This window comes from Chelon labrosus, assembly GCF_963514085.1.
Source record: "Chelon labrosus genome assembly, chromosome: 10".
Taxonomy (NCBI): Eukaryota; Metazoa; Chordata; class Actinopteri; order Mugiliformes; family Mugilidae; genus Chelon; species Chelon labrosus.
Window position 1 is genome coordinate 8260457 of NC_140360.1, and position 17822 is coordinate 8278278.

General features: G+C 41.6%; 2 protein-coding genes across 2 annotated transcripts; one reads left to right on the forward strand and one right to left on the reverse strand.

The window, feature by feature from the left end:
* Positions 1–1102: 1102 nt before the first annotated feature.
* Positions 1103–17376, forward strand: ppih (peptidylprolyl isomerase H (cyclophilin H)). The gene is made up of 9 exons (XM_084552632.1): positions 1103–1478; positions 12092–12156; positions 12287–12310; positions 14372–14416; positions 15420–15462; positions 16255–16347; positions 16532–16619; positions 16716–16756; positions 16925–17376. Exons 1-9 carry the CDS (start codon positions 1413–1415, stop codon positions 16991–16993), a joined length of 534 nt encoding a protein of 177 aa, XP_084408758.1. The 5' UTR covers positions 1103–1412; the 3' UTR covers positions 16994–17376.
* LOC311494875 (putative G-protein coupled receptor 160) lies at positions 7108–11396 on the reverse strand. The gene is made up of 3 exons (XM_084554137.1): positions 10581–11396; positions 10214–10286; positions 7108–8829 (listed from the first exon to the last, which is right to left on the reverse strand). Exon 3 carries the CDS (start codon positions 8789–8791, stop codon positions 7700–7702), a length of 1092 nt encoding a protein of 363 aa, XP_084410263.1. The 5' UTR covers positions 8792–8829; positions 10214–10286; positions 10581–11396; the 3' UTR covers positions 7108–7699.
* Positions 17377–17822: the final 446 nt, after the last annotated feature.

Consider the following 17822-nt stretch of genomic DNA (forward strand, 5'->3'; position numbering starts at 1 on the left):
CTGTTAATGAGGTGCTATATGAATATAATAATTGTTGTTGCAGTGGTCACAAATAAATTGATTTATGTTTCTGTGAGATGCATACACACATTTAACATATCCAGCTTATTAAAGATAATACTAAAGGTAAATGGGTTGTAAGGTTATCCACTTTCGAGTTAATTAACATATTGGTACTGAGGTTGGCTGTGGCATTTAAATTATACTCAGTTGTTAGTAAGAGAACCAAAGTGTGCTGAGAAAATATCCGCCACGCCATTACACCACCACCACCTCCAGCCGGAACTGCTGACACAAGGCAGGCTGGATCCATGCTTTCATGTTGTTCACTCCAAATTCTTTTACAAAATAGGGTTAAGAACTGTCCAACGCATTATTAAAAACTGGAAGGATAGTGGAGAACCACCAAACGTTTAAGTGAATCCTTCCACTTAAACGTTTGGTGAAATCAAATCGAAGAAAAACAACAGTAGAACTCAGGGCTATGTTTAATAGTGAAAGTAAGATCATTTCCACACGTACAATGTGAAGGGAACTCAAGGGACTGGGACTGAGCAGCTGTGTAGCCTTAAGAAAACCACTAAATTGTGAAAGAGATGTTCAGGGAGCGTGAGACATCATTTTCACACATGGATTGGCCACCACAGAGTCCAGACCTTAACCCCGTTGAGAATCTTTGGGATGTGCTGGAGAAGGTTTTGCGCAGTGGTCAGACTCTCCCATCATCAATACAAGATCTTGGTGAAACATTAATGCAACTCTGGATGGAAATAAATCTGGAGACATTGCAGAAGATTATCGAAACAATGCCACAGCGAATGCGTGCTGTAATCAAAGCTAAAGGCGGCGTATATATACAGATGATTTGAACAGTGGTGTGTGGATATCAGTGAGATAAATATTTTTCTAAATAAAGAGCATACACAGCTGTAGTTACAAAGAAGAAGTATTTCTAAATTTGCAATAAGTTAATTATAGCAGAGCCGAACAGTCAAAGTGAAACATAAATATGCTTATAAAGTAATAGGCTGTTATGCAGGCATGTGATTTGAAATAAACTGTAATTATGAAGCCAAAAATGATCATTGGAAAGGTTGATTTGTAATTTGGAAGTCTAAAAATTAAAAAAAGGAGTTAACAGGAATATGTGTTTGTCTCCCATATCCTCATGAAGTGGCCAAGTACTAAACCTTTGTTGGTCTGCCTTCCTACCACCAGAGGGCGCTATTACACAATTGTCTTTCGCAATGGAACCCTTTTTGTCCCACATAGCGAGCCGTAGCTTGACACCCGTGAGCCGCCGTAGTTCCCAACAGCGCGTGCGCCGGACGTTCAAATGAATCGCATGTAGTTGGTTAAACTGTATTTTTTTAATTTCCTACTCTATTAAAAAGTGGTGTAAAATTTAAAAAATGTCTGTCCAAGCAACGAACCCCAACAACCCCATCATCTTCTTCGACATTACCATCGGAGGGCAGGTGAGTAACGAGGAAGAGATGGGCTAACGTCAAGTTAACGTCAACGCATCTTATTATTTTGCTTTGGGCTCCATTAAAACTGCGGCGTTGCTGTATAAGTTGCTCAATTTCTATAGAGTTGCATGATACAAAATATTAGACAAGTACACTCTACGTTTCTCTTATAGTCTGTTTTTGTGAGCTGCTTGCACTATAGCGTTGTAGTGAACAGAAAGTAAATTAAAATGTCTGAACACACCATGTTTCTGAATCACGCCATGATTTAAAACAAGTTTTCCCGCTTTAGTTTGAAATGAAATTCATTTTCCCCATGCCATTGAACACACTTTTTATTTTTATTTATTTTTTTGATATTTTAAGATATTACAAAGATAGGGTTTGAGCACATGTAGGAAGCTAGATAGATTATTATTAAATCACATTTATAAATGAAACATGAAAGTGGGACCCAAGCTTCCCTCAAGATATCCTAATATGTTAGATTAGCGTTCAGGAAATGTCCTTCTCCCCCCGGTTGTATCTTCTCTTATCTCTTCTCCTATTCTCCTTTACGATTTAATAACTGTAAGCTTAAGTTCATCTGTGGCGTTTCCTCTGCTCAGTTTCATTACACATAAACTATATACTTGTCTTGTTTCAATAACTGCATTGCTTCCTTCCGCGACATATTCGATTAAGATCTGGACTTTGACTTAGAAGTTGTTATGTTTAATGACTTGCGGATCTCGGGTTGTTGCCTTGCTGCATGACCCAGTTTTTCTCTGTCTGTACGTCGCAGACATCCCGACATTTTCTTTTAAGACTTTGTTGGTATAATTCAGAATTCGTTTCTCCATCAGCGATGGCGAGTTATCCTGGACCAGGCCCAGATAAGGACGTTAGCACCCCCATGTTTCATGGACGGGGTGAGGGTCTGATGCTGGAATGCAGTGTTGTTTAGTCTCCAGACGAGACGCCTCTCATTTAAACCAAATGATTGTACTTTACTCTCATCCATCCACGTGATGGTCGTCTTGTGAGGCGGTGTTGTGGATGAAATAAAGATAAATATAAGACGTCCAGATGTCTGCACCGATGACGTGATGCCACCCTTACTGTCAACACAAGTGGTCATAACATTGTTTAATCTTTAAAGTAGCACATGAACCAGTAACATACACTGCCTGGCCAAAAAAATAAGTCGCCACCAAAAAAAAAAAAAGGTTGTTGGACCGCTTTACCTTTGATTACAGCACACATTCGCTGTGGCATTGTTTTGATAATCTTCTGCAGTGTCGCAAGACTTATCCAGTGTTTTATTAATTTTTCACCAAGATCTCGTATTGATGATGGGAGAGTCTGACCACTGCGCAAAGCCTTCTCCAGCACATCCCAAACCCCTCAATGGGGTTAAGGTCTGGACTCTGTGGTGGACAATCCATGTGTGAAAATGATGTCTCATGCTCCCTGAACCACTCTTTCACAATCTGAGCCCCATGAATCCTGACATTGATCATCTTGGAATATGCCCGTGAACATCAGGGAAGAAAAAAAAATCCATTGATGGAATAACCTGGTCATTCAGTATATTCAGGTAGTCAGCTGACCTCATTCTTTGGGCAACATAATGTTGCTGAACCTAGACCTGAGCAACTGCAGCAACCCCAGATCATAGCACTGCCCCCACAGGCTTGTACAGTAGACACTAGGCATGATGTACAGTAGACACTGCCTCTCTTCTTACCCTGATGCCCCCATCACTCTGGAACAGGGTAAATCTGGACTCATCAGACCACATGACCTTCTTCCATTGCTCCAGAGTCCAATCTTTATGCTCCCTAGAAAATTGAAGCCTTATTTTCCAGTTAGCCTCACTGATTAGTGGTTTTCTTAAGGCTACACAGCTGTTCAATCCCTTGAATTCCCTTCACATTGTACGTGTGGAAATGCTCTTACTTTCACTATTAAACATAGTCCTGAGTTCTACTGTTGTTTTTCTTTGATTTGATTTCACCAAACGATCAATCAGGATTTCTTTCCGACCACATTTCTTCCTGGAAGACGATGGTTCTCCACTATCCTTCCAGTTTCTAATAATGCGTTGGACAGTTCTTAACCCAGTTTTAGTAGTTTCTTCAATCTCCTTAGATGTTTTCTCTGCTTGATGCATGCCAATGATTTGACCCTTCTCAAACAGACTAACATCTTTTCCACGACCACGGGATGTGTCTTTAGACACGGTTAAGAAATGAGAAGCTACTCATTGCATCAGTTGGGGTTAAATAACTTGTTGTTGGAAGCTGAAAGACAATTACTCATGCAGTAAATATCCAATAGGAGTCTTGTAACTCTTTGGTCAGTTAAATCGGGTGGCGACTTTTTTTTTGGCCAGGCGGTGTATATTCAGAGCTGATTCTTGTTTGTATCAGGGTCATCAGTTTATACCCCAGCCATAAGACAATCATTTATACTATTGCTCCCTTTATGGGATAGTATAATCGCTTCCAAACTGCTGCTCTGCAATGAACATTCCTTTAAAGGGAGTCATAGTAGAAACTGTCAGTCACGTCACTCGCTTCATTAAATCTTCATCATCCTCATATTATGTACGAACACTTACCGCTCCCGTGATTCACGCGACGTGATGAGGGTCTGATGCTGGAATGCAGTGTTGCTTAGACTCCACACATGACGGCTCTCATGTAAACCAAATAATTCTGCTTTACTCTCACACGTCCACAAAACATTTTTCCAGTAGCGTCCTGGCTGGGCCGCGTGAAGCTTACCAAACTGCAGATGTGCTTTTTGGAGAGCAGTTGCTACTCTGCCATGCACAACATGGTGGGTCAGTGTTGTCCTGATTTATTGTGAGTGAGGCCTTTAGTTGCATAGAAGTTACCCTGGGTTCCTTTTTGGCCTCTCAGACCAATTATGCGTCTCGCTTTTGGAGTGATCCTTGTTGGTGGACCGCTCCTGTGTAGGATAGCAGGATAACGTCTTAACTCTCCTCCGTTTGTTCACAATATGTCTGACTGTGCGTTTGTTGATTCCAAACTTTTCAAATATTTTTTTTTTCTCCATCTTGATGAGGAGCAACTCTTTTTCTGAGCTCCTCTGAAAGCCCCATCGTGCGTGCCGTCATACACTTCCGCAAACATGTGTCGTGAAGATCAGACTGCGGCAAAAACGGCCCGCAGAACGTCAGCCGAGTCTCATTACGCTGACTGGAAACATTTCTGAACAGATGGACTCTCTCATTTGGCCTTAAAACGAACTTGTAACCCTAGAGGTGCACTTACTTCTGCTGCAGTCGTTTTCTGTGAGACGCCACACGATATATAGCAGAAACTGTATCACGGTATTTGTGACATTCACTTCCTCCATTTGTGTAACTTGACCTCTTCTTTTGTGTGATAATCTTCTTCTGAGACAGTGTCGCAATAACATTTTTTAATCTTTAAAGAACCAGTAAGACATAGAGAGCCGAAGTCCCGCCCCTCTACTTCCGGGTTATGGGACCTATCTTTCGAAAAAATATGAACGGCAGTCTATGGAGAGATCATAATTATTTTCTGGTCCCGATCGAATTGTGGCATGAATTTCACATATGATGTGTGTGAATTTAAAAGATAATTTTTCACGTCAAGAGATAAATTATTTGACGTAAATAAACTGAACAACATTAGGTTTTGTATGAGATCGCTTAGTGAACTACATCTCTCTAGAGATCCCTAGAGAACTGTGGCTGTCTCCTTGTTGAGCTTTACCGTCTTCTTCCAGAACGAAGGCAGAAGCATCAAACGAGGTGAAAATCATTATAAATCGGGTCATGTCGAGAGCTGTAGTTACACGAAGGGAGTTTTGGTCGGTTCTGTACGCGCCAGCATGCGGGACTTGTAGTTCGTTTAATTACGTATTTTCCATAGCGTTTTACTGAACTATCTTGCGACAAACTGTGACATTCTTGACATATAAAATCATTTTTTATTCTGAAAAACAACATATGTATAATCCAAGGCACAAGTCGATCGGGACCAGAAAATAATTTATCTTTCGCCATAGACTGCCGTTCATATTTTTTCGAAAGATAGGTCCCATAACCCGGAAGTAGAGGGGGCGGGACTTCGGCTCTCTATATCCAGAGCTGTCTTGATTCGTGTTTGTATCTGGGTCATCAGTTTACGCCACAGCCATAAAACATTACTTTCTTGGCCGTAAAGCACCGTCCCTACCATAAATGGAGTGATGTTAGAAATTACAACCTCTACCTTATCGTTTATTCACCCATGTAATGTTTGTGCAATATTACAATTCAGTCTGTGCAATATTTCTATCCGATTCTATTTCATTATTTATCTTTTATAGCTAGTCTTTTTGCTCTTGTTATTTTTTATTCTGCATTTACTCTAAGCTGTTATAAACTGCAATTTCCCCATTGCGGGACTAATAAAAAATTTTCTTATTCTTATTATTTGTAGTCATTCGGGAGATCCGTGTATATCCATATAGTCCATCTAAATAACGCATTATCTGCCGCGAAACTCGTTCATTTCACCAATATTTTGTTATCGTACGCTACTGCTATTCTCCGTTGAGTCCGGGGTCTGTAGGTCAATCTACAGACCCAGATGATGTCTTCTGACATGGATGATGTCATCTCTGAGCGCCATGTGCACCTGCGACGGTCGGCTTGTTTACCTGTAATTTGCTACTGCTGCGGTTCGTCCACAACCTCAGAATCGGAAAAATATTCAGCCATGTTGCAAAAAAACTAGCAGTAGCAAATTACAGGTAAAGAAGCCGACCGTCACAGGTGCACGTGGCGCTCAGAGATGACGTCATCCAGGTCAGAAGACATCGTCCGGGTTCAGTAGGTCAATCTACAGACCCCGGATGATGATAACAGGTAACTCCGGACTCAACGGGGAATAGCACTAGCGTACGATAACAAAATATTGGTGTAATGATGCGTTATTTAGAGGCTGCGTTTTGGTGCCCCAGTTGCTCCCTCTATATGGATACATAGATCTAAATATCTCCTGACTGACTACAAATGACTCTGTTATCACCCATAGAGTTATATGGGTGAGTAAACAATGGTGTTTTATGCCAGAAATGAGGTCCAGGTTGTAAAAATAAAACAGTAGTTCCCCTTTAACTGTTCACTCACTTTAATCACCTCATTAAATCTTCAGGGCTTTAAGTCAAACAGTTAAAATTGTGAGCAAACATCCTCATTTATTATTTATGAAGGGCTAGGCGTGATTTCTTGTTGAGCTCTGACTGGTGCACGGAAGGAAAAAAAAAAAAAATTATTCAGGCCAATAGCAGAAAAAACGCTAAATCAAATTATTATAAAATAAATAAAATCTCTCTACATGTTAATTGTTTGACAGATTAACTGCAAGGTTGATTTAGCCAGGGACTTTGACAGACTGTCATGTGATTTCAGATGTTCACACTTCTGAGCTCTTTTAATATATATATATATATATATATATAAATATTTGGAGTTTGTTGAACTTGCCATCAATGTTTAAGGAACAATATCTCATATATCTCATCAATTACATGAACATCTCTGAGTTTTCTGGGTCTTTTTAAACAGAAACACAATGATTATGTAATAGAAAGACAAACAACTGCATTTTAGGATATTTTATTAACCCTCTGGTTTTTTAACAGTCATATAAAGCTATACGTAATGAGAACAAAATGTCCAAATGACGTCAGTGTAAACCAGTTACAAAGCATTTCTTTGAATCTAAAATGATATAGTTGTACAAAAGTTTAACTATAAAGCTTATACCCGTTTTCAGCAGCTTAAGCAAAGTCATACAGGCCCCCAGACAATGTATTTATTGAAGGTTGAGCTGAAAATATATGAACATATATATACTACTATATATATATACTTCATCCTAACAATCCTGTGCGTTTTAGTAGTGCAAAGCAGCAGTTTGGAAGCCAGTATTGGTTAACAGATATCATTTCCTACTCCTTACGTTCGTCTGACAACAGAAACATAAAAACATTTAAATGAGATGAGCTTAATTGGAACGAATTACATTTCAGAGTCTTTCCTAAATGACAGCGATTGGCTCCTTTGGTTCTTCATGTGCTGCTCGAGAGACGTGAGCTACGTTTTTGTGTCCAGCCATAAGTCAGTGTATGCCTGTAAACGGTAAACCCATTCATTGACACTGGTTCATTTTCATTATTCGCCTTCTATCATCAACTGCTTACACGTAAAAGTATGTGTTTCTCTTCTCTTTTGTTGGGTTAGACACGGCTACCGGGAGTGGATGCTGTTGCGTCCCGTTGCTCAGATGCCAGTAAACCGGCCACAGGCACACGTTCTCCGGTAGACGGTTGTAAGGCCCTTCTGTCTTGCTCTGTGCCCAGAACAGAAAGCCCACCATTAAACTGTTGGCACACTCCAGCCACAGAAGGTTGACGGAGATGTAGGCAGGCACTTCGAAGCCAAGCATCACACAGGTCACAGACACGATGAGAAAAGGCATCCAGAAGGTGGCAAAGCCCAGCGTTAGGCTGAACCACAGAGGTGGTCGGGGCTCCAGATAAACCTCCTTGCGGCTGGTTGTGTCCTTGCAGGGGGCTGCAGTGAACAAAAGGTCGCTCTTTTTGTTCTCTGGTTCTTCCCTCGATGTGCATAAGGTGTCAGCCTCTCTCATCCACCGGGGGATTCTTGACCAAAACGGCAACGATGCAAAAACAACTGCGGTGAAAGTTATCAAAACAAAGTAGGTAATCAGTGTTGACTGCTGTGTTTCACACACCAGCGCCCTCTTGCCCGTCGCATACTCCAGTTCCATCAGCTCGACAGCGACAGAGTTGAAGGAGTGTGTAACTGCGAGGACCCACATCAGCAACGCCAAGACCGCATTCCTTAAGGTTTTGAACCAAGCTTTGTGGCTGGTCGTGCAGGTGCTTTCAAAACAGTAGTCCAGAAAACCCAAGGCCAGCATGGGCAGTGGCAGCGCTCCATATGCCCCTGAGGCATTGGCCAAGAGAAAGCAGGGGGACACGAACGACTTTTCAGCGCCCAGAAGGCACACCGATCCCATCAGAAGCGTCAGCGCCAGGTCGACCAGTACGATGGACAAACTGCACATGCCCAAAAAGTAGGCGTGCCATTTGCGGGAGCATAAGTGAAAGACGGCTACGTCCAGTCCCAGCTTGAAAAGCAGAAGTAAGAAGTACTTGTGCGTGTTGTCTATGTGACAGTCGGACGGTTTTTCCCACTGCTCCATAATGGCCAAAATTTTGCTGGAGTGGTCAGATTCCAGATAAATCATTGGCTCTGGCAGCATCTGTGGTAGAGTTCACTACGCCGATCCTCTGGGTAGCGCTGTGAAAGACACAGTGATATTAGTTACGATACAAACAGGACACTTCAAACCGTAGGCGTTTATAGCTGTGTGAGAAACTGCCTTTTAGATAGATTTAGATTTTTTTTTTGCTAAGTTTAGAAACCACCCAGTTTCTAATGCACTTCACGAGAATATCATACGCGCTTACTCCCCAGCTTGTTAAGTACACTAGTAAAAACAAATGCATTCAAATATGACAGCCCTGAACTACGTCTTGTCTTGAGAGCGGCTGATTTTACTGTGTAGGCTTTCATTGTGTAGACTGTGGTTTGTAGTCCCATTGAACTGTCTTGTGTTGTACTGACGCATGCTTCTCTTATTTTGACAGCCCCATTTCAGTTAGTGGGCCTGGCTATAATAACAGAGCGTTCAACATAGAGTTGGTTTTAAAAAAAATCAAATCAGAATTTATTTGAAAGGGCCAATATCCATTCATTTGATTCATAAAATCCTAGGATTGATTTTTTATATATATTTTTTTCTATTTCCTGCATCTTCTCATTAGAGAAGCTTAGTAATGCAAAACCAGTCCGGCACACCAAGAGTATTCAGGTAAGAGAGAGATCTTACTCATGACAGAAGCGCTGTTGGACTGGAAAGCGAGTATGCCGGCTGGACAAAAGGAAAAGCCGTGGGTAAAATATTGTGGAAATGCCACAAATCTTCAAAACCAATGGCAAATTTTGTGAAAATCTCTTCCTTAATTAAGCAAATTTGTTTTGAAAGTGAACCTTCTCCAAATAGATCAAATAGGGACCTTGGTAGCGATACCCGACCCCAGTTTAACAGTACAACAAAACACATCATCCTCCAAAACGATCATCCAGTTGAACCACCACCTTTCTGACGACGTTTAAACATAAACTGAACATTAGAGTTGTAATGAAGCCAAGATTTAGTGCAGGACAGTAGAATGCATTCATTTTCAGTAGTAGTGTATATGCCCGCATCCTCCAAATCATTCAAACAATTTCCTTGAAGGATTAATAAAGTGTTCTGATTCTGATAAAGCCAACCGTTCATGTGATAAACTAGCGCCTTTTCCCCTTATCTCCTCTCCCAGAAAATGTCCCCCTGTTGTAGAAGCTGACGACGTCTCCTGGTCAGTGTTTGTCAGTTGTTGCATGCTCGAGGCTCGCAACAAAAGGAGACTGTGCTTTAGAGCTTCTATTACAATGGAAACGTCTCCCTTTAAATCTCTCATTACACCTTTTAGAAAGCAGCAAAACACCCACTTTTTTTTTTGTTTACACTCACATTTTGGCAAATTTCTTTACGTCTCCATATCGTACGACTCCCTGCTTTGTTGCGAACCACTTTGTGAAAGTGTCCATAAATGTGTAAATATGTGAATAAACTTACTTGTTCAGCTGAGCGAGGTGATGACCAGTGTGGAGCAGAATCGTCCCTCTGGGTTCTTTTTCCACTTTTCCACCTAACAGGAAACAGAAAAAAAAAAAAAAAAAAAACACTGATCAGTTATTTTCATCTAGGTTTCAGTACATTTCTAAAAATGTCGTTCTATCTGAGATTGCTTTTGCCTTTCTAACCAGTTCTCTGGCGCTGTGCACTCGAGCTCCCTTTACGCTATCCTACATCTGCGGCATTCAACAGCACACACAGCCTGGATTTCCACATTTCCTTTTTTTACGTTTTGCAACTCCGACGGCAACTAATGCAGAGTCCTCCATTCAAAGCTGGCAGCGTTAACGTAAGCGTTAAAATGTACCTCTGTACCCGGCGTCCTCATCCAGCAGTTTTCAGTTGAGGCTTGTGTGCTGCAAAGCTCCTATCCGGTAATTCGAGTTCAATGCCTCATCACTGTCATCTGCGACTACATGGCTGTTGTCATGTGAAGCAGTTCCTTAAAACCGCCTCTTTATAGCTCCACCTCGTCATTGTGAATGCATACATCTGATGGGACACGCCTTCTCTGCCTACAAGTGAACCTTTCATGTGCCCTGGAGGTGGCTGCCTCGAAGAATTCAGTGTCCTGTAACCAGTATCCCAGATAATACAAACGCTGCCAACTAACAATACTTGTTAGTTGAAACAACATCCCCGAACTGGTTTTGTTCTCCTTCACTTACAAACTACACTGGAGTCCCAGGAACTGGCATCTGGTGTTGATTGATGAAGAGCTAAGGTTGCTTCCCAGAAATGCGAGTTTAAGCCTCGGCTCGAACTAAAGCGCCTCTTATGCCATGCTCTTAGCTAACTGACTGTTGAGCAGATTTAGTTAACGGGTGATGTTAATATTGCGGCCTCTGTGTGTGTTTGCTGTGTAAAACTGTTTGCCTTCACGGTGAATATTAGCTTCAGGAGAGTAAAAAGGGGTGCGGCAGGTGCAGCTGTTGCAGCGTTCCTGGAGTTTGAACCTTTCGGGCGTGATAAGCGAAACCTCGACCTTAGGTCAGAGTCAGTACACTTGACACCCTTTCTCATCCTCCTCGCAGTGTTTTTGCCTTTTCCAAGTACCAGACAAAGGCCGCGCATCACAAACAAATTAGTTCTCGGTACATATTTTCCAAAGCGTGTCTTTGTGCATGACACGTTAGGAGCGGCCTTACCTGTTGTTTGGCACTTCCCTTGACGTCGGATTCCAACGAGATACGGCCGTGGCTGATGTTTGCTCCCTGCCAAACCGATTTCTGTATTTAATTTCTGTGCCTGGAAAGCATAAACACACGGCATTGTCGAAAAGGCAAATGTCTGTGAATCGTTTGCATGCAGTGAAGGAAGCGATGTACAGCGAAGACACGAGGACAAACTGGTCTTTGTGCACCAGCACTTCAGCCGCTCGCCTGCCCCTCGGTGCACACACACACATGAACACACATGGGCGAGACAAAGAGCTTTGGTGACTTCATGAGCAACAAAATGCTGCATCATTTGCATGTTTCTATTACCCATGCCTTGACCTCTACTAAATGGAACCAGGACTGAGACAAATATCTTTCTGTTGTTTTGCAAAAAAGCCCTCAATTGACTTTTTATTCAAAGAGGGAGGAAAATTTTTTACCAGGACTGATAGATGGTTCTGAGAACTCACCGCAACTGGTTTGTCCAGCTCTAAGTGTCAGATACAGTAGCTTCAGGGGATGAGAGTTGGCATTTCACAGGTGATGGGTGTTTTTTCCCCCTTGAAGTAAAATTATCCCTCATTTAAAATGTCAATGTTTGTCTTGGTGTCTGTGTGTGATCAAACTGTAACCTGAGCTTTCTCAACTGTCAAATAAGGATGTCGGGCGGATGAAGATTGAGCTGTTTGCTGATGTGGTTCCAAAGACAGCTGAGAACTTCCGGTAAGGAGCTATGTGGCTGCTCAGAGTGTTAGCTTACAAGGTGTTGGTTTGTTCATACATAGATTTATTTATTTATTTATTTATTTTTAACAAATGTCACGTGCTGACGTAGTTTCGTCTTCTGTTACAGACAGTTCTGCACCGGAGAGTTCAGGTAATTCAGCAGTACTCTTCGACGCTACACGAACTCTGCTTCCCAATCAACCAGGCCGCTCACACTCAAAACACGACGGTGGCTTCCCCTTCATCATGTTAAGGCTCGAGGGACACAATAGGTTTCTATTGGCCGCAAACCTGCTTAATCAGGCCTTATGCAAGACAAAGAACAAGGACAAGGGAAGTGTCGGTGTGTAGCAGGAGTGATGCAAGATAAAAAGCAAGATTAAAAAGGAAAAGTGGCAACACAGGGCTGTGCTTCATTTCCAAAACAAAGAAAATAAATGCAATCAAAATACAATCTTGACGAGGATATCTTGAAATTTTGACGCACGTGATTAAAAGTGATTAAGCCTATTTTTATATGACGCTTCAAGTGTGCCAAGTTACAGCCAAATCTCTACGACGTACACATACTGAGCAGTATTATACAATGACCACGCCTAATTCTAGGTGAGTTCACAAAACAGATTCCTAGAAATGCAAGAACAACTGTTTGTTTTTTCCCGATTCTTTCCTACTTTGCATACGCATTTACATCCCGACTGAATGAACTTCAACACACGAACAACTAACCAACACGGTTGCATGTAAAAGTAGTCGAAGGAGTTGTGTTTTCTAGTATTTCTATGTCTGAATCATTCAGAGGCAAGTCTGTTTAACGTGGTGGTGGAGCCGCGCTGTTAGGGGTGGCTCTTCTGTGTCGCACAGGTTGATTAATTATAGCAGTGTTTGTAATTCATGCAGCCAGCGCTCTTAGCCCTAGTGTCCGGTGCCGCTAATCGTGTCCCTTACTGATTCCCGATCAATACCGTGCGGGTGAGTTAGTTAAAAAGTTAATTTTCCACAGGTTTTCAGCATCAACACAACTGAACACGATGTGGAAGCTGTAGATTAAAGCAAATGTGTCTGCGGTGTGCCAATGCACTGCCAGTTAAACCAGTCTGTCATTTTGAGTCAGATGCGATCTGAAAAGGTCAAGACCTCAAGAACACCTGCAGTAGTATGAGGAATAATGTTAGGCTGATGCGTTTCGGCACAAGCCCCCCACCGAAGCCTCAGTGACTTTGGCAACCAGCAGCGTAGATTTCAAGGAAAACAAAATGAAAAATTCTTGTAGCTGAAGTGTGCCAAGGCTCCACCAGTTAAACCAGTCTGTCATTTTGAAGCAGATCAGTTCCGTAAAGGTCAAGTCCCTAACAATACTCGATTATCGTGCAAAGAGAGAAGGTGCTGAAGAGTGTCTCCACCCTGATTTGAAACGAACATCTTGGCATCGCTTTTCTCGATTGCAATTGCCGCTCTTACACGCTACCTAGCAGATGTAAGGCTGTGAAGGTCCTCAGTCGTCCAGGATTATGGTTTATCCAGAATCAGAATCAGCTTTATTGGCCAAGTATGTGTGAACATACAAGGAATTTGACTCCGGTAACTTTTGCTGTCTTGTACAAAAACACACAGACTTAAATAAGCGTAAAAAAATAAATCTCAATCTGTACACATAAAATATATATATATATATAAAAAAAGAAAAATAAAGAATAAGTGCAGATATATATGTATATTTAACCTCCTTACCACCTTAACCCTCAATTTACACAAGTTGGTTGTTTCAACTTCTGATTAGCCACTGAAAACCTGATGCAATATGTAAATATCTTTTGTACCATAACATATTTGTCTGCCTTATTCTATTTTTTGTATCTTTTTTTGTATCTTGCACTGTTGTTCCTTGCCGCCGTAACACCCTTAATTTCCCCACGGGGGTGAATAAAATCCTATCTTATGTTATCTTATCTTATATACAAAGAGTCTTTGCCTAGCCAAGAACAAAGCTGAGACAGAGGTTAACTGGAGTCGTTTTTTTATCAAGATGTTTCAACACTTACGAAAGCGGCTGTTTCATTTCCTAATGACAGGTTGGGATTTTTTCTTAGAAACACCTCATCAGGCCACAGTTGCCTTTGATCATAAAAACCCTCTGGTGGCAACAAATGCGGTCCAACCTGCTTTGTGGCTACGGCTAACGTGATTTTGATCTCTGACTTCTGCCCCGCAGGAAGGACGGCGTCCCTATCGGATACAAAGCCTGCACGTTCCACAGGTACGTCAACACTGCGCCTCTGGTGTTTCTGGTGTTATCTCATGTTGAGGAATTTTAATTAATAAACCATCCGCCAAACCATCACCCTCCGTGCTTATCTCTCTCTGGTTGCCAGCATCCATTGCTGTGCTCCTTCATGTACAGCTACTACAGTTAATAAAATGAAATACAGTCGAAAATATAAAGAAGCAGCACAGGCATGCATGTATCCAGAAAAACTAGAAACATCGCTCCACTGTATAACCCCTTTCAGGAGCCCTTTAAGAAATTTAAATATTTGCCCCACTTTGCTTCATATACATCCAGTCTATCCCCTATGTCTTCCACCCCCTGATAAGTGTTTATCTACCAATCATAATACTGGTTTGGACATCACTTTTGACATGTTTGTCCTGTCCTGTCCTGTCCTGTCCTGTCCTGTCAGAGCTGAATTGTTGGACTTTGTCACGGGACCTTAAAACATAAACTAAATTCCCTTCCTCATATTTGCATCGCTGACAATTTGATGAGGGTAATAAATCAAAATAATCTGGAAGGAGTCCAGTAAAACCGATCACCGTGTTTCTCAACATGTACAGCAGCAGAATTACTCTGACACTGGATGAGACGATGCCACCCGGGGTTCAAGCTATGTCCGTCAGTGATTTCCAGGATGGAGACTTTATTGTGCCCTACGAGGAAAGGATATCTGCACTGTTGTTATGGAGTGAATGCGCTTTCTCAGTCTGTGTCCGAAGTGCACACGCGATATATCCATAAAACAAAGCTGAAACTAGGTCAGCGGGACTTTCTGCCCGCTCATCCAAGTCGGCTCTTCAGTTGTAATCGTCCGATGTGTCTGGTAATTACAGACACGGGCCATTTAAAACTAAAATACATACACTTCCTTTAGAGGCGCTGCCAGCACGTCTCAGCAGTATACCTGTCTATGTTTGTTAACACAGGTGAGCTTTCACCTCAGACAAACTTCACTGACCAGTTTTTTTCCCATGTTGATTGACAGAGTGATAAAAGACTTCATGATACAAGGAGGAGACTTCGTAAATGTGAGTACAATGATTTCCTCCTCTTCTGTCTTGTTGTTGGCGACAGTAAAAAATGGCTCAGACAAAGGTCACGCTTGGAACCGTGAGAGCTTTCAGAGTCGTATACATATACGACACCATGGCAACAAACATTAACGCTCAAAAGGCGGCTGTACTGTGCACTTTGCTGCTGCAGGAGCTCCGTCGTCATGACGCTGCAGCTCTTCTGCTGCACTTCACGAAGCTTTAAAGCAAATAAATCTCGCCATTTGAAGCCAGCAGCAGCAGCAGGAGGAGGATACGGCTTTTGTCTTGCCCCCTCTGTTGGTTATCTGGTGAATTACAGTGAACCTCAACATTCTTTCTTTTTTTTTTTTGCAGTGTTTGCTCTTTTTACACACACAAAAAAATTAACTGCATGAATGAAAATTGAACTGCTTAACTCTAAGCACAGTTCTATTGTTTATTATGCAGATATCAGTCTAAATCAAAGTCGTGCAAATCTCTGAAGACGCACTTTGTTTATCCAGAAACACTGGCTTTGCAGGCAACACCCTGATTACCATTTAGTCTCACTCATGTTCATCTGTGCAGTAATGAATACATACTGGTTTCGCTACAAACTATGTAAAATATGTGAATCCATCACATTAGTGTTTATTTTACGCTCTCTGTGATAACTGCGTGTATTGTTTTGTTGGAATGATGCCATGTTGTTTTGCAAGAGGTTCGTGGAAGTAGTTCACTCTTCTGAGTTTGCGTTTTTAGCCCTGAGCTCCGTCTTACCATGTGTGCTGTGCGTCTCGTGCTCAGGGGGACGGAACCGGGATCTGCAGCATCTACAGAGGTCCGTTTGCGGATGAAAACTTCAGAATGAAGCATTCGGCGCCTGGTCTTCTTTCCATGGTACGTGTGGAAATCGATGCCCCGTTTAATCAGGAGGTGTCTATTTACTTTGTCTCTGCCCGGCTCCAGATACGAGGAAATGTCTGAGCTGAACCTGACTCCCCCAAATAGACATAAGGATTTAACTGATGCGTTTAAAATGAATTAACCTTGATCGATATGCGTGTCCTTCTCGATAATGTAGGCAAACAGCGGCCCGGGGACAAATGGTTGCCAGTTTTTCATCACATGCACTAAATGCGACTGGTTAGATGGGAAGCATGTTGTTTTTGGTGAGTGAATCAACAGTATTAATTGTGGATGTATGGTTTCAGAGCTGTATCATTGTTTGTGTCAGAGTTCAATTGTCCTCTTCGTGACTGTTTCAGGAAAAGTGGTCGATGGCTTGCTGATCATGAGAAAAATTGAGGTAAATACTAATTCAGTAGTTAATTTATCTGAATATAAGGGTTTAAAAAAGCACAATTTTCAACTATTAACTGGAATAAATTGGCTAATATTAATTATGTATCAAGTATTTGGACATTTAAGTTGGGTTTAACGTTCACGACTGTTTTTTCCTCCATCCTTCCAACAGAATGTCCCGACAGGACCCAACAACAAGCCCAAACTCCCCATCCTCATCGCACAGTGTGGAGAGATGTGATCCATTCCAGCTTGCTCCAAACAATAAGGGAAAATTACACAACCTTCCTTTAGCATCTAAACTATATTATTTTCCGATAATACACACTGAAGGAGTTTAAACATTTCAGCTGTACATCATTTCGGCTGTGTTTGGTAAACTAGAATTCTGTTAAACTGGTGCATTGAAACCCAAACCAGTCAAGTTTAAGGACAGACGGGATGTATTTCACATTTGGTCAACGAATAATTTGTGACGTGTTCAACGCTGTTGTTCTGTTCCTTTTCTGAGTCCAAGTGGAGACGGTTTGTGCTCCTTTTTTAATACCGAAATAAGAAAAAAATAGGTTGGTAGTCGCACGGTGTGTCATTTATAATCAATAAATTGTACATTTTTTTACGTAATTGCAGACATTTTTTCTTTCTGTGTGTGTTTATCACAATTCATTCAATGTTTAAAGTATGCAAATGTAATTAGTGTTGAAATTAAGCTCAGCTCGCGCAAAATATACATTATTTGTTGCATTTTTCAATAAGGTGCAAATAATCTAACATATATAAAATAGCACTATGCTCTTTTTATCCACCGTGTTATTAATGTATGGATCTAAGGCACAGCTCTGATTTCCATGGTTTGAAACGGCTCTGCATTGATTTCGCAACTTGGCGAACACTGTGTACTCTGAGCGATAAGCAGTTGTTTTGTTTGCTTTTTGCAGCTAATTTCCTGCTCAGTGGTCACTGTTAAGTTAATGTTTGTATGTCTTTAAACCGTAATGTTTTCCTTTCACTCTTTAGTTGGCGGGGGTGAGGTTAAATGCGTTAACAGTGAAACATGCGGAGGTGTGTGT

Coding starts and splice junctions, on each gene's coding strand:
- ppih (XM_084552632.1), top strand. CDS start 1,413: ATGTCTGTCCAAGCAACGAACCCCAACAACCCCATCATCTTCTTCGAC. Junction 1,479..12,091: donor ACATTACCATCGGAGGGCAG/GTGAGTAACGAG, acceptor CTGTCAAATAAG/GATGTCGGGCGGATGAAGAT. Junction 14,417..15,419: donor AAAGCCTGCACGTTCCACAG/GTACGTCAACAC, acceptor GTTGATTGACAG/AGTGATAAAAGACTTCATGA.
- LOC311494875 (XM_084554137.1), bottom strand. CDS start 8,791: ATGCTGCCAGAGCCAATGATTTATCTGGAATCTGACCACTCCAGCAAA.